This window comes from Lissotriton helveticus, chromosome 3_1, assembly GCF_964261635.1.
Source record: "Lissotriton helveticus chromosome 3_1, aLisHel1.1, whole genome shotgun sequence".
Taxonomy (NCBI): Eukaryota; Metazoa; Chordata; class Amphibia; order Caudata; family Salamandridae; genus Lissotriton; species Lissotriton helveticus.
In genome coordinates this window covers 635,184,630-635,200,898 of record NC_136061.1, presented here as the reverse complement: position 1 = coordinate 635,200,898, position 16,269 = coordinate 635,184,630, and the positions used below count along the sequence as shown (strand labels likewise).

The window sequence follows — 16,269 nt, the reverse complement described above, 5'->3', positions numbered from 1 at the left end:
CTGACTTTACCCATGATGATGATCACTCAGACTAGGTGAACAATCCAATTAAGGATCCAAATGCCGGTTAAGGCCTTGGTTTGAATGGAGTGGTTGCCAAGGCAGAAGACACAGTGCTGTCAGGGCCTGCACCATGTTTTAACAGTCTTCTCAGAGAATCTCGAATCCGCACAATGTGTAGAGGGAAAGATTGTCTAGCTCTTAAGCAGTCACTCAAGCAGAGTGGTCGTAGGCTCCACCAATCTTTCCGGGTGGTAGCTTCCAGGACAAGCAAAACTCAGCATTTCAGGATACACAGCCGTGAGGCAGCATGCACAAAGAGAGCTGCCAGTCCAGCCAGGTGTTTTAGGAATGGCGGTCCCATTATTGCTTCTAGCTCATTAACTATCGCCTCCCAATATTCTGACAGTCTCAGAGCATGTGTAGGAGCCTTCCCTCATCCGTGCGGCATCGGAGGCATATCAGGGTTTCTGCTCCTCATTTTATGGAAACTCAGTCTATAGTAGTATGTGGAGGACGTTGAACTGGATTAAACACAACCTGGCTTTAATGACCACTTCCCTAGGGTGCATCAGGGCCATCTCCCAGCCCACATAATCCAAGGTACCAATATCCATTTCCCCTGCAGTGTCACAAGATTATTAGGTGTGTTATTTTGTATTTGTATAGTGCAGTATTGTCAAGAGACCGTCTTGTGGGTAAGAGCTACACCCAATACCCAGCTTTCCAGTTTGTTGAGAGATTGAGGTCTAGGATTCAGTCTCTCTTAAGGGCGTGTGTAAATGGAAGTACTTAACCCGGTGGGTTTCTTCGAAGGCATATTCATCTTGTAGTTTCTCAATGGACTTAGTGTCCCCGTCCTCCAGTATATCCCCCCCAGGGTTTCAATCCCAATGTGTTCCCATTTACAGAAGCTGACCAGTCCCCTAGTTTCAGTCAGTATAGTACCCTTCCAGAGTGAGGTGGCCAGGGGATCCTGCCCTTCGTACTCATAGCTCTGATAGCATCTTCCCAGGCTTTCAGTGTGGCTTCGGACGATTCGGGCAGGTGTGACATATGCTTTTTAGGTCTCGCCTCCGCAGCGTGCATGCGCTGCACAGGAAAGAGACCTCTTTGGGATCAATGCAGCTTTCCCTGCAAAAACGTGCACGTGCTGCATTGCTTCCAATGGCAACGCGTGCACGCCTGTCTATTAACTCGTGGGAGCGAGCAGCTGGTGCCAAATGTTATCAGTTAATGGGGGGACCAGCCCCTCGCTCCCGAGAGTGAATCGCGCCAGCTCCCTCTTCTCTCTCCTCTTCCCATGCTGCTATCAAAGGCGGCGCACTTGTGCTTTTCTGCCGTGCGAGGCGCACACGCGCACCTCCTGCTGCTGCCGGCAGACCTGCCATGCTTGTTGCACTTCCAGTTGGGAGGGGGCTTCTATTCCGATGGCGCTATGGGCGCGCAGTGGATACTTCACGAGTAAGTTGCGCTCTTACTCTCTTTAAATACTGCTGCACATTATAAACGCTGTCTCTTTTAACTGTTACCTACTCGTTTAAATTTTACTTTTATGACTGATTTTACCTGGTAACAGTGTTGATTCTCCCACCTTCTCTGTCCCTCTCATAAGGGAACAAGTTCACGTTGCTGCTATTGACTCTTCAGGCCGCCGTGGTTCCCGATCAAGCGGAGAAAGTCCTTCTTCTGTTTTTCTATGTTGCTCAATTTGCTGGCCACCATCTTGTGTGAGTGACCGTCCAGCTCTTTTTGCACTTCTGTTTGTGGGGGCTTTTATTCAGATGCAGCTCCACGCGTGCAAGAGACACAAAGAGTGGGCGCACCTTTCAGTTCAGCTCCAGGCTCAAAGTGTCAAATTATCTACTCTAGGGAGGACATGCTAACTATTAACAACTTACGTAGGCTATGTACAGGTCTGCAGTTAGACCCCCACTGCGGCAACACTGGCTCTAAAGGCTCGGTTTGTAACCTCGCTTTAACCAACTTGTTGACTCTTCTTGTCAGTCTCTTATCCAGCTCCAGTTCACATTTCCGTCATCTATCTGCCTCTCCTCTACTTTTTTCTCTCGCCTTCCTGTATCTTATTCCATGTTGCTTATCTTTTCTGCCTGTCTCAATGGCTGCTCCTCAAATTTTCATTGCTTCATTTCCGAGTTTATTTCTGACTCTATCTGCCCCTCTTTCTCTCTCTCTCTCTCTCTCTCTCCTTCACCATTTCTTATGAATGCCTACTCTGCTCTATTCTCTTATTCAGATTCTCTCTCTCTCTCTCTCTCTCTCTCTCTCTCTCTCTCTCTTTCTCTCTCTCTCTCTTTTCCTTTCTCTTTCTCTCTCTCTCTCTCTTTCTCGCTCTTTCTCGCTCTTTCTCTCTCTTTCTCTCTTTCTCTCTCCTCTTTCCCTTTCTCTCTTTCTTTCTCTCTCTCTCTCTTTCTCTCTTTCTCTCTTTCTCTCTCACTTTCTTTCTCTTTCTCTCCACTTTCTCTCTCTCTCTCTCCTCTCTCTTTCTCTCTCTCTCTCTCTCCTCTCTCTTTCTCTCTCTCTCCTCTCTCTCTTTCACACTTTCTCTCCTCTCTCTCCTCTCTCTCCTCTCTCTTTCCCTCTATTACTCTCTCTCTCTCTCTTTCTCTCTCTCCCCCCCCTGCCAAGGCCTCACTGAGTCCTCTATCCTTCAGGTTTACCCAATCTTTCGTTTCATATTGTTCTATCTTGCTGTCTACCTCTATCACTCCCCCTCCTCTCTCTCTCGCTTTTCTTTATCGCCCTTCTCTCTCGGTTTCCTGATGTGTTGCTTTCACCGGGTCTTCACTGTTCTCTGTACTCCCTCAGTCCGTCTTCTCTGTCTGCGGTTCATTCGTGTTTCCCTGTCTCTGTTGGTATGTAGGTCACATCACACATTCGGAATATTAAGTATTTGGTTTCCAGGTTGCAAGTGAAATGCGGTATCTGTAGGCTTTCAGGCATGCACAGGCCTGTCAGAGAAAGGTGAGGCTTCCACACCTAATACCTCACTGTTGATTCCGACCTAGGAGCAGGTATTGAGTCACGTGATGAAAAGAGACATGAACTTAAGGTTAATAGACGACTCCATGACACCCAGCAGCAATGCTCCAGATCTGGGCTCTACTTACACAAACCTCTGCATTCAGGGATGTTAGTGCCATTGGATCAAGTGAAGTGCATCCGGATTACAATACCCAGAATTCATTATGTTGTTAAACTACAGACCTGGAGCACTGTGGGGTGTTTATTCCTACCTAGCTGAATCTCCCTTGAAAAAAAACGCACATGATGATGGACGGAATGTTGCACAATGGCAAAACATTCACCCCCAGTCACAGATCTGGTTTTAATCCATCGTTATTTTGCTCACCAAGCCAACCCAGTTCAGGCATGGCCATATGCAAATCAGTCTTGACCCTATGCCTCATGGGAACAGTCCAGCCCGAACTGCTAAACCATGTCTTTCCTGGACTGGAATCAAGCATCCTAGGACCGGTTTCTGGCAATCAGCCTTTATCAGCAAGGATAGCTTGACTCCTGTGGCGTAGTGAACACGGGACCCACGTCTGGGCATACCGTTCCCACAAGGAGTGAGCAGCAAAACACACAAGATGATGGACGGAATGTTGCACAATGGCAAAAACATTCACCCCCAGTCACAGATCTGGGTTTAATCCATCGTTATTTTGCCAAGCCATGTCGTACCTTGACCATTGTGCAACATTCCGTCCATCATCTTGTGCGTTTTGCTGAATCTCCCTTGAGGTCGAAGATGAAGAGAGATTCAGGGGGCATCTACAAAGCACTTCTAGTAATAAACTGCTTTTTATGTAGCACCTTTTTGTACCTATCAGATGTGCCTCTTTCCCGCTTTAAAGATACACAAATTTAGCCACCGTGGAATGATGCATGGCGGGAAGATAGCCCTACTGAAATTCAAACGTGTGACCTGTACACCACCACATGTCTCAGCTGCGAGCATTCAACTCACTGAAAGAGAAAGGTGTTGCATGCTCACAGTAGAGAAAGTATTCTTAATGTATTATTACATTTATCCAAAGCCCTTTATAAAGAACTTGTTTAATTCAATTATTATCACCCATTTTCACCAAGAAATGAAGGGTATGTTGAGCAGATGTGAGCACGTGACCTTCACCTCAGACACACACTCCACCAGTGGCTAATTTGCATGAAAGATATTTTCAGGGGTTCATCATTACCATCCAACAGGATAGGGATGTAAGGTAAAAAGAATATAAACTGCATTAAAAAAATTGGTCGAGAAGATACAGTTTTATTGGAGACCAAAAACAAGCCTTCCTGTAATGCAAGTGCAAGGATGCCTGCATTGGGCTGGACAGCACAGAGTGTGCCAGAGCAAGAAGAGAGATAAAATGCTCCATATCTTTGAAAACATGGCACATTTCCATTCTCTCCCTTTCATGCAAGGCAGCACAGCAAAGTCCCTTTATGCACAGCATTGTGTGAAATAATAGTATATATGGCAATAAGTTTCTGGTTAACGACTTCCAAATGTCAAGGTCTTCCTGCAGTTTTTCATAATTTCTGACCAGTTTCACCCGTATGTCCTCTACCAGAGTACATTAAGTAAGATCTTAAGGCAACTTTCTAATGTCGGTTTCTCAGGTGCTAGTGATGTATTGCAATGTGTCTCTTAACTAGCAACCAAGTGAATTGTACAAATCTTCTTTTATTTTTATTTTTACAATTGACTGCATCAATTCCTAATAGGCATGTCTGCAAGAGGTGCATTGTGAGCTGAATGCAACTGGAATTCCTGTCTGCCACTTGCTTCCAAAATTAGAATATGTCTATGCATTCCCACATCCACTGAAAATATATGATCTCATGGTCGTTGAATTAAGAGAAACTAGTAACCCCACTGCAGTTTAAGTGATGAAATCTCGCGTTACTGGATCCCTCTTGTATATCTGTGATTGCACCCTGCCAATGTACACAACAGACATTTTCCCGCTTTACTACATTTTATCCGCTCTTGTTTGGATTTTTTTTCTCTGAGAGCCAAGTGAAATGATACATCCTTGCCCCTGATCTGTGCCCAACAACAGACTTTATACATTTGACTCATCTGGAGTATTTTTGGCATCCTCTCAGATTATTTTGTTACCTGGCACAGAGCATGATAATGGAGAAACTGCCCTCTGTCCACACTGAAAATGTCGGTTGCACTCTCCGGTGAGTCCAGGTGCCCGGTTTGGACAGGTCTGCTACTGTTAAGCAAACCTCTCCTTCAATTTTCATATCTACATCAAGTTTTGCAAATCAGGGGAGCTGCCACCACAGTAAATCTCACATCTATGGTTGCACTTTACTTCATCTAGATCTAAACCAGTATCACATCTCCCACCAGCCGAGGTACCTTCGGCTTGAACCTGAACCTGGACCTTGAAAACCGTCATAGGGTCAGGTCATCATTCGGGAGTGACCCATCAAGGAGTCCTTCATCTATACTCTATTCTGGTTCACACCAACTTTCTTAAAACTGTCATTTTACTGCTATGGAGTATGCTACAAGGTCCTCAGCCCCCTTTCCTCATAATTAATATATATTTTTTGACTCTACTGCTTTTTCTTCCCCTGATCAAAGCATTCAGGACTGGTCACAACTGATCATGATTCTCCCATGGAATCCCATGCATACTACCCCTGAATAAGTACAGACTCCTGGCAATACTATCATTTTAGGTCTTGCTGACTCAGCGCGCATTCGCTGCTCGGAGAGACATTTAGTAGGTGAGTTTTCAAAGTGCTACTGGCTGGCCTAGCACTAGTGTTGCAGCCACCATCTGTCTCCTCCCTGTCTCCTCAGTCACGGGTCATTAAGTTGCTTGCTTGCCTCCCTTCTCCCCCTCCCTCCCTCACATCGCACACCACTCGCCAGCCTCGATCTAGTATGCGGGTAGGACCGATTTTCCATCGCTTTGATCTCCCCATCGGAATAATCTCCCCATCTGAATGATCTCCCCCTTCCCATCTGTGCATGCGTATTAAGCTCCCCTCTGATGTAGGGGGAGACCAAACTGACGGGGGAGATCATCTAGTTAGAACATCGGTATTACATGGTGAGCCTGCTTCTCCTTGAGGCATCCACCAATCACTTTCACTTTTGCCGCTTGCCTACCTTCTCCCCCTCCCTTTTTATATGACAATTGAACCACAAGCAAACGGACTGTAATATTCACCTCACTACGGGTTTGTTACCTGACGAGTTGTGTTCCATGCCTCGTACATCTTTCCGTTCCAAACTACTGCCTGAATTAATTTGTGCATTTTCCACATTTAAAAAAATAAAATCAATTTACCACTCGGTGTGCCAGCAGAATGTGTTGCCATTGTCTCACATTCCCAACATTGAACTAAGATACTGGTTTATTTTTACAACAATAAAAATGTTCCTCGCATTTTTGTGTCCGGCCAGGAGTTAATCAAAAAGTCACATCGCTCTCCAGACATACTTTCCTGAAGAAATTGCAAATCATTATGTTTAACACATTTGCATTTCTATCCGAGGCCTACGGCCTGGCAAGGAGAGTATAAAAATATTTCCTTGTTTCTTCTTTTAGTTCTCTCCTCTCACGCTTGAGCTAGATTGCTAGAAGACACCTCAGCGATGGGCCGGTTGAAAGCAACCTTTCAAGAACGGCAGTTTAGAAGAATTATAAGGACGTACTTTCACACTCTCTCTCACACACACTCTCTTGCACGCATACTTTTTCACTCTCACACACACACAATTTTTCACACAGACACACACACACTTTCTCACACTCGCACACACACACACTTTCCCACACACACACAATTTCTCTCACACACACACACACACAATTTCTCTCACACACACACACACACACAATTTCTCTCTCACACACACACACACACACATAAAGTGAAGTAAGAGCCACATTGGAGAACACTTAATGCAGAGGTTTTGTTTCCTTCCGTGGACCAACTCTAATGCCTCCTAATTTTGTTTTAGGCTTGATCTAAGACAAGTATTGAGGTGGATTGTGCACGCCCTGAATCTATATTTACACAGTTGTTAAATCTTGCTGTTGCCTCAGGGCACACCTGTGTAAAAGAAACAAGCATTTGCATAGCCAATAGGTCTCGCCTTTGGGACCTTATGAGTGTTTAGCCATGTAACAGTTGATGTTGTTACACCGAGGATATTGTGCTGCATAGCTAAATACTTATAAGGTCCCAAAGGCGAGACCTATTGGCTATACCAATGCTTGTTTCCATAGACATGGTGGACATGTGCATCCCTCCCCACAGCCATTCATTCTATCTATAGGCCAGTTCACTGTGTGGGCTATGACCCCAGTCATTGAGTATGTAGAGCTGTGCCACTCTGTGGTAAGCTCTGATGTCCAGGATTGCCAGGCCCCCAGTGTACACAGATTGGTATAGGGTCTTCAGGGCTATCCGTGGGGTGTTGCCATCCCAAAGCAATCTGCGTAGTGACCTGGCAATGTTGTCGAAATAATTGTCAGGAATATAGTATGGGGTGTTCTGAAGAAAATAGAGCAGCTTAGACAGAGTGATCATCTTGTACAGGGTGGCTCTGCCTGTGATCATCTGGGGCGGTTTGCGCCTGTACTCATTATCACTGCAAAGTTCTTTCATAACCCTTTTAAGGTTTCAGTTGAGAAACCCTTCACGGACGATAGTAATATCAATGCCTACATATTTTAATCCAGTCTTTGTTACTTGGATACCCCATGCTGCGTGGTATAGGCCCTCTCAGCGACCCACCTGAAGAACGATGAATTTATCCCAGTTAATTCAGAACCCTGAAGTCTCAACAGGGTTAGCGGCCGCAACCCCACCCCCAGCTACCTGGCAGGCGTTCCTCTAGTAACTTTCATCTCTGCTCTGGATGATCAGATAGGAGCCTGTTTCCTTGGAAGAGCACTTTAAGTTCAGCCAGTTTCAACATCATATACATAATGTCCAGCGCCCTCAGTTTCTGGTTCACGGACTCCTCTGGTGTCCCCCGCACCCTCAGGGGGGGGCACGCTACTGCTGGGTTCTCCACCGCTTCCAGGTATCTACCTGGGATGGTCGCCTCTCCCCGGACTATTCGCCCTATCTCAGTAACTCCTCTGCCACCATGTTGAGCCTTGTTGGCCTCTAGGGGAATGACCGGGACTGGTTGTGTTGGTTGTGATGTGGGCTTCCACCTGCAGCGCATCCGTCCCTCAGGGAGGCCGCGCACTGCTATGCCCAGATGACAAAGGATGCCAGTCTCCCCCTACTCCCCACCCGCATCAAGTTATTCTTGACTGGGTAGATGATTTATGTCATGGCTACAGTTTGCACGTTTTGCGTCATTCCTAGAGAGTGGGGAGTCACTAGTTCAGGTCAACAAGGATAAGGGTAAATGCTTAAGAATCTTCATGGGTGAACAGCTGGGAGGGGCAAGTGTTGTGATGTTCACAGCTGAGAGGGGAAATAGTTCAAGTCACTCTCACTTAAGGGTAGGTGATTCAGATCGTTCCATATGATAGACCATGCTTAAGAAAGTTCCTGGATTAACATGACAAATGAGACATTTTTTGTTCTTCGGTTAAGGTAGAATTTCCACAATTCGTTCTTGGGCGAGTGAGCAATGTTTCAGGACATTATTGGAAGAGACATAGCTTCAAGACATTGTTGAGTCAAGGATATAGCTTCGAAAATACTTAGGGCAGAGACAATGCTTCAAGAAATGTTTTGGTAGAAGGGAAATTATGTAGGGCAATCTTGAATAAAAGAATCAAGTTTGTTAATCATTCTTGGTTTATAAAGCAAGAAGGGTAAAGCTTTGGGCTGTTCTTGGTAAAGTGGGAACAATGTTCTAGGTCATTCGTTGCTGAAGGGGCAGGTTTTATTAAATAAAGGTCAGTTCATTTTACAATATTTAGGGCGGTGCTTCAGATCTACCTTGGAAAAGGGTGGGGCCGATGCTTAGACATTCTTGTGTCAGGGACATGACATTGATTCTGTATGTTCTGGTTTTATAATTGGGCCTTCCGCTATCATTACGTGGTTCTATTGTAGTCCATATTCGGTGGTTGTTGCTTTCGGTTCCAAAATTGATCTGTGACTGTACACTGTGAAATCTGTTAGCGGTTGCCTGTGTACATTCTCACATGTTGTTTTTCCCTTCTTCCTTCAGCGCTTTCCCAGATGGGCTACAATCTGAGTCCCCAGTTCACGCAGATCCTGATGGTCCGATACTGCACAAGATCAGCCAATCCCACTATCCAACTGGACCGCTTCATACAGATCTGCACCCAGCTCCAGACCATGACGGAGGCCTTCAGGGAGAAGGACAGCGCCATGGCGGGCAATATTCGCATCAGCTACGAGGACTTCCTGATCATGACCACCTCCCGATTGTTATGATGTGCTTTCTGTACAGCTGTGGGGTAGCCACAAGGACACTCTACTATGGATGCTCGGGGCACGTGGCATCAGAGGCCTGATCCGACCTCGCCCCAGATGACTCAATAAAGTAAACAGCTTATTACGAAATCGTAACTGGACATTTATACACAGAGCTGAGCTGTGGCCCGTTATTTGTTTTCCTGACTCCCATGCTCTGTAACTGTTTATCATCAGGAGGCGCCTCCCGCATTGGCCCTGCACTTAAGCCAGAATGAGTTTTAACGTACAGAAACTAAATTGACCCAAACCATAGACTAAAAACTAATCTCCAAAATGCGCGTTTACAGGTTTCCCTTGAAATTCTGTTCCTAGACTTGACTGGGTGGTTGTGTGTTGTTGGGAGGAACTTGACTGGGAAGAACAGAGTGATTTTGTTTTGATAATAATCCTACACGTCCGTTTTGAATTGCCCCACTCAGATGGTGACACTTTAAGCACTTAAACCCTATTCACTAACCAGAGAAAAACATTCAGATTTTCCCCAATCAAAAAGTAAAAGGTGCTTGCTTTAATTTGTGTTGTTAACGAACCTGTTGTCCAAATCTTACAACTGAAATATATTCTTGATTGTGGTGGTGGTGATGATGATGAGGAGGAGGAGGATAAAAAAATAGAGGCGGGCCGGGCCATTTCTAGTGTGTACTAAGTAGATTTAAGAAAGAATGTCATGGGGGTTGTAGGGAGTGGATGGAATGTCGTTGGGTTGCTTTGCCTTATAGCAACTGACATTTCCCTTCTTCTCGTGGTAACCTTTGGGGTTTTTTATGGATGGATTCTGCCTACTTATGCCCAGCTCCTACCCAGCGGAGTATTCAAAGTTGTTTTAATCTGAAAGACTATCTCTTGTGAACGTTCACCGAGCTCTCCTGGACTACATTGCTAAAAGAAGCCAAATCATGGACACAACTTCCGTTTTGAAACCGGGCCAAACTTTTGTATGAATGACGCTTCAGTTGAGGGCATTCTTCTTGATGTTTAGATCAATAAAGTTTTCTATATGCAAACAAATGTGTGGGTATACGAAGTGTTTTTTGTGAGTTTTGCTAAAGTTATGTAACCTTATGAACCCCAGTCTTCTGCCCAAAGCTCTGCCATGGCTTTTAGAGGAAAGTTATGTAAGTTCTTGTAAGATGCTCGAGCAGTAGGAGTGAAGTATGGGTATGGACTTTGCTCCATAACTCAAGAACATGTACCTAGCGGTGTGCTTCACTCCTACGAAAAATATACTATTTCACTGAAAGAAAGCTGAAGTTGTCCATCCATATTGTAATTTCGTTTTTTACTACATAGCCGTTGTTCTCCTTCGATCTCTTTGTTGATCATGCCTTCAGAGGAGGGCTATTCTTTCTATTAGTGTGGTGAAGAGAAAGCACCCACTGCTCTTTGCACTTTTGTAGTCAGTCTGGTCAGGAAGGAAGCAGACTTAGCCATAGACCTGTGGTGTTGGGAAGGTGCTAGCATGGCTGAGGGTTACAGCAAGATGTTGCACTCAAGTTAGCTGAAGTGGAATTCTGTGATACCTGTGCTGGTTATAGGCAAGACAACTAGAATTATGTTGCAAGCGAAGGCCAACATAGACACCAGGGCAGTTTAATGATTGGGAATGTTATACAATGTATGGGTCTCACTCATCCTGTGGCTTAACTTTACTTTTCTCATATTTTAACATACTAAAATATTGTTAAGACACGGATCCCAGTGCTTTAGAAAATAAATGCAGATAATATCTTACAAAAAATAGTACACCAACAATTTAATGGTACTTTCCTACATTAAAATACAGGAACACCGTTCTATCAATTCTGTTCTCGTTGCCTCTCATGCTTGTTTTGGAAGTAGAAAGGCGTCGCAGTTAACGTTAATTAACACAAGGGCACGTGTATGTGCTTTTTGATTTGAAATGGAGTGGTTTTTGACCGTTCTTGCATGTAGAGTTCTAAAACCTGCCTCTGGAGGTCAGTGTGGGATTTATAAACTGGATTGTCGAAATCGCTGATAATCCAGGACCCATCAAGAAACAGCCAATCAGCGCAGTGTTCACATACATTAGTTGTCTCTCACTATGAAACACTTTAGCGTTCATTAGAAAATCAATACTACATTGATTCGTAAAAAGCAGGTGCAAACTCAGCTTTGCGAATGTCACAGCGCATAATATCATGTTATATGTATTTTCTTTGCATCTTTATTGCATGGTTTATCAGAATCCTCTCTCCCTGTTCTGTGGTTTTCTGTTGACCGTAGTTGTGGTTGCAGTGGACAACAGTCTGTGGATAGGTGCAGTGATGTATTTAATATTTAATGGTAATTCTTCTTGTTTTAAGGAGAAACTCTGGGAGGTCTTAGTAGAAGTTCGATGCAAGTGTGTTTGTATTAAGAGAGTGAGCCGTGGGTCTTTGCCGTCTGTCTCAATTCACACAAATTAATGTAGTGTTGTTCGAATATGAATGTACCTTCTTTAAATGAAAAGATGAGGCGTTTGGCAAAACAGGAATACGTTGGTTTAATTAAACACAGCGGCCGGGAGAGTATCAACAGAGGCGCTTCTAAAGACAGTCTTGGAGTGCAGGCGTTTTGACCGCACTTGTATACATTTTGTGGGTACAATAAAACACTTTGACATTCTTTGAAACCATCATAGTCTTACACAACAATTGCAACCATCTGATAAGGCGGACACAGATGGTCCTCGACCTTGGGGAGAGCTAGTGTGGGCCAGTGTGCGCATGTCCAGACGTCCGGTGTGGTGAGCGCTTAATCACCCTATGCGGTGTACATGTCATGTCCTGATTGAGTGTTCTAACTAAATGTTGCAACCAACTTTGTGGTAGTTTGGGAGCGTGCGCCTTTTGTCAAATCTGTTTGATTGGGGTTAATCTCCAAGGTCCCTTTTGTGGTGTGACTACCTATCTGTGGAATCGATCAGGGGGTTTAGCTGGGTGTACGTTTGTCTATAGCAGAGGTCTTCAAACTTTTGTAGTTTGAGCCCCCCCAGCTGAATTTTTTTTAATGTCGGGGCCCCCCCACCACCTGACAGAAATGTCTGGAATCTGGTACACTACATATTCCACCGCCACCCGCATATCCCGGCCATATCCGCCAAATAATCTTTAACACAATAAGAGTGTTTAGTAAACTGCAGGTTTGTGAGTGAGTGTGGTTAAATGATAGAGGCTTATTACACAGCCCAAAACACAATTTTCCAAGATAAAATACGCGCAAATTGTTGTTACTAGGATGCTTCGTTTTACACATGACATAGATTGATTATAACACCACCAACATTAATGTGACGGCTGTGCCTGTTTTTCGCCACAGAGACGGTTAATCTGTGGATGGATTTTCGCTACAGCCATCCACATCCAGTCTTGAACGGTACTTAGTCTTTAATATCGCAAGTTCTGAGAACCCAATCTCACATAAATAGGACGACCCGAAAGGCAAAAGAGTTTTGATAGCAGTTGTGCTGTTTGTACAGATTCCGTGAGGATGAAGCACTCTTGCTTTACTTACTGAAAATAAAATGTATTTGCTCTCTTGTTTTGGTCCTTTTTCTGGTAACAAGTGGCTGCCTTAGAGTGAAGTGGTGATTCTCATTTGGATATAAGAGTTTTTGTAATAATGTAAAAATGAAAATCTCTTTGAACAGGAGAAGGCGCTGTGCTCCAGGTTTTTGGTGTCTATAATTGGGCACACAGAGTTTGTTTCTCCCTTGCTCAGTTTCTACGGACCTTGCTGAAACCCCCAGAGATGTTTCTTTACACTACTGCAGTATGGTCATGTCATGCCCCATTGCAAATTTCTTTAAATTACCTTTCTCTGCATTGGTGTGCCAAGGTTTCAGAATGCTATGTGTGGCATTTTCATAATTTCAGCGTTCTTGTGAGTAACATTTCAATGACTATGAGCGACACTTTCTCACGAGCAAAATTAAGCAGTGAAGATGAGGGAAACATAAATATATGGAATTGCAACCATTTGACCAAAGTGACTGTGCCAGTAAAAGCACATTTTCATAGCATATCAAGTCAGTGTAACAGTAGATCATGATTTACACTCTCTTCCTGCACCGGGCAATGGAGGTCTGACCTATGTCACCTTAGCTCAGTGAGTAACTTAATGTGTTGTAATATGACACACTTTACAACTGACACCCACTGACTGTAGGCTGGAGCCTGATCGCGAGCTGCATAAAAGGAATTTACTAATTAACACACACACACTCAGGTGGCAAGTGCACCGCACAATACACTGAGGCTGAATACATCGAATTACTATATTTAGGTCTTAACAAGAAATATTTCAATATTTCCTGCCAAGTGATTTGGTGTGACTCGATGTGACCAGCGCTACTCAGCTCACTTTCATTAACTGCATGATGTATTCTGGGAGCTGTAGTGCAGACCGGGTCCGGATTATTTGGTCCAACTGAAGACAACACATTGCTGATTTGTAAAAGAAAAGCCCATGGCAGGCACGCATGTGAAATGGAGGAAGGTTGGAGGTCTAGAGAGCCACAGGCCCTTTCTAAATAGATTTCATTTAAATAACCTGCTGAACACGAGCGCTAGAGTTTGGTGGTAACTTTACTAGGGCGTGCAGACATTCGCTTCAAGCTTCCCTCCCCTCTCCCACATCAATTTTACTTGCTACATCCAGTTACATAGAGAAAAAAATAACGTGTACAGAAAGAGAACAATATTGCAGTTTCTGTTTACCATACCTTGCAAAACCGGGGTACCGAGAAGACATTTACAAGCCTCACAGATAAGAAACAATCCTCTGTTCCAGACTGGGCTTGCTGAAACCCCCAGGGAGATTTCTTTAAATTACAAAAGTGCAAGATAGATAAAACTAACAGCGTGAGCCTTGAATGACCCTCTCCCCCCTACCCCACCCACCTCTGCCCGGACTTCGAAAACATCAAAAGAATGCATGTTTGCATCGAACGCTGCAAATAAACTGGTGGTTTAACTTTCAATCTTCCGACGGCAGCAGGAGAACACAAGTGTATCAGCAGAAGAATTATTCACGTTGAGGAAGCAAAATGCAGATCTCAGACCAAGATAACCTCGACAGAACAGGGCAGCAACCAAAGGAAGTAAAAGGCAGCAAACGGCAGGAGTGCAGAAACTTCACACTACCCAAAAAGTGAAATAATTAATTAAGGAGCTTTATGCTCCTGACTTTGCGGGACTTCCTGCCCTAAATGCTTTCTTTTTCATTAGTGTAACGTCAGTGATGACGTTTCAAGTGCTGATTGGCTGCTGTGCGTGAGTTTGCCAATCCAAAAGCCCCATTTGAAATAGGGAAGAAATGCAGGAAGTAAACATATTTTCAAGTCGATGTGGGACATTTGAAAATAAACGTGAGATTTTCAGGTGGAGTGCGTGCCCCCCCTGAGATGATGGCGCCCCCCCAGGGGGGGCGCGCCCCACAGTTTGAAGAAGTCTGGTCTATAGGCTAAGTGTAATCCCACCTGTGACCTGTCAATCAGTAGGCTTAGGTTTGGGTTGCAATGCCTGTCTCACCACGTATCTCTGACTTGGATATCCTGCTAAATTGATTAAAGTTTCTTTCAAAAGGGCAAGATATTTCAACCGTGAAACCATGTTTCAAACCAACGAGACCAAAAAGATGGATAAGCTGGTGTGTGTAACTAAACACTCCAACATTAACCACAAGATTAGACGAACCATCAACTCCCTCTGGTATTTACTAAACATGGATGACAGCGAGAATAAACTCCCCAAACCGCTCTTTGCGTTTAAGAGAAACAAGAATCTCAAAAACCATCTGGTGAAAGGAAAAGTACCAGAAGCTGGTGTCCTTAGTCAAAGAACCATCACGGGCCTCGAACTCATAAAGGGGAACCATCGTTGTGGCACATGCCAGGCCTGTCTTAATGTAATTGTGGGCCAGACCATCACTATTCAGGAGCGATCTATAAACCTACTTGAGATGACGAATTGTCGCACTGCTAACTTCAAATATATTTTCACATGTCCTTGTGACCTTATATATGTCGGGGAAACAGGATGCAAATGTAGGATCAGGATTGGGGAGTGTAGACTCTGCCAAAGGATGAGGCTCGACAGCGAAGCGTAAACAAACAGGTTTTATTAGTATATTGTGACAGATAACAGGCCACAGCCGACTGGAATCCTAGCAACTCCGTTATTCTCTTGCCGCGGGCGCTCGCCTTGGAACCTTGACCGTGGTGACATTCGAAGTGATATCACCACAGCGCGTTCCAAGGTGACAGCGAGGGCAGGGGTGACATATGCGGCAGCCTTCCTGAAATGTGGAAGATACCACAGGGAGCTTAAATCCAATATTCGAACCAAAAAAGCTTCTGCCCCCCGGTCAGTCATTGGCTGGAAAAGGACCACACTGAAGTTGATCTTAAGTGGTCTATCCTGGAAAGAATGTACGTCACTCGGGGTAAGGATCCGACTTCCATCAGGAAGAAGAGAGAGGTATTCTGGATTTACCTTCTCAATTCTGTCAAGAAGGGACTGAATGAACATTGCACCTGGGAAATGCTATTATTTGATGCAAGTCCCATTATTCCTGACAGATACCTTGAACTCTGTTTTTTGCCATGTACCTCGCCAGGACCTATGTGTTGACACAGATGATCGTTCGGACAATATGAAGTTTGTACTTCTACATAAGAATAGCTGCCTCTGTGAATTGCCCGCTATCTGCTATTATATTGTTTTTTTTTCATGCAATTGTTTTCTGTATGTCAGAGCCTATGCCAGACTTTTTGATTGTCTTGATTAA

The 16,269-nt window shown here is 44.4% G+C and overlaps 1 protein-coding gene across 1 annotated transcript in view; it reads left to right on the top strand.

The window, feature by feature from the left end:
• The window catches only part of PEF1 (penta-EF-hand domain containing 1), an 89,293-nt gene extending 78,805 nt beyond the window's left edge, over nt 1-10,488 (top strand). Inside the window, exon 5 of the mRNA XM_078680642.1 lies at nt 9,209-10,488. Coding sequence (XP_078536768.1) covers nt 9,209-9,438 — 230 coding nt within the window. The 3' untranslated portion in view covers nt 9,439-10,488. The remainder of the gene's footprint in view (nt 1-9,208) is intronic.
• Nucleotides 10,489-16,269: the final 5,781 nt, after the last annotated feature.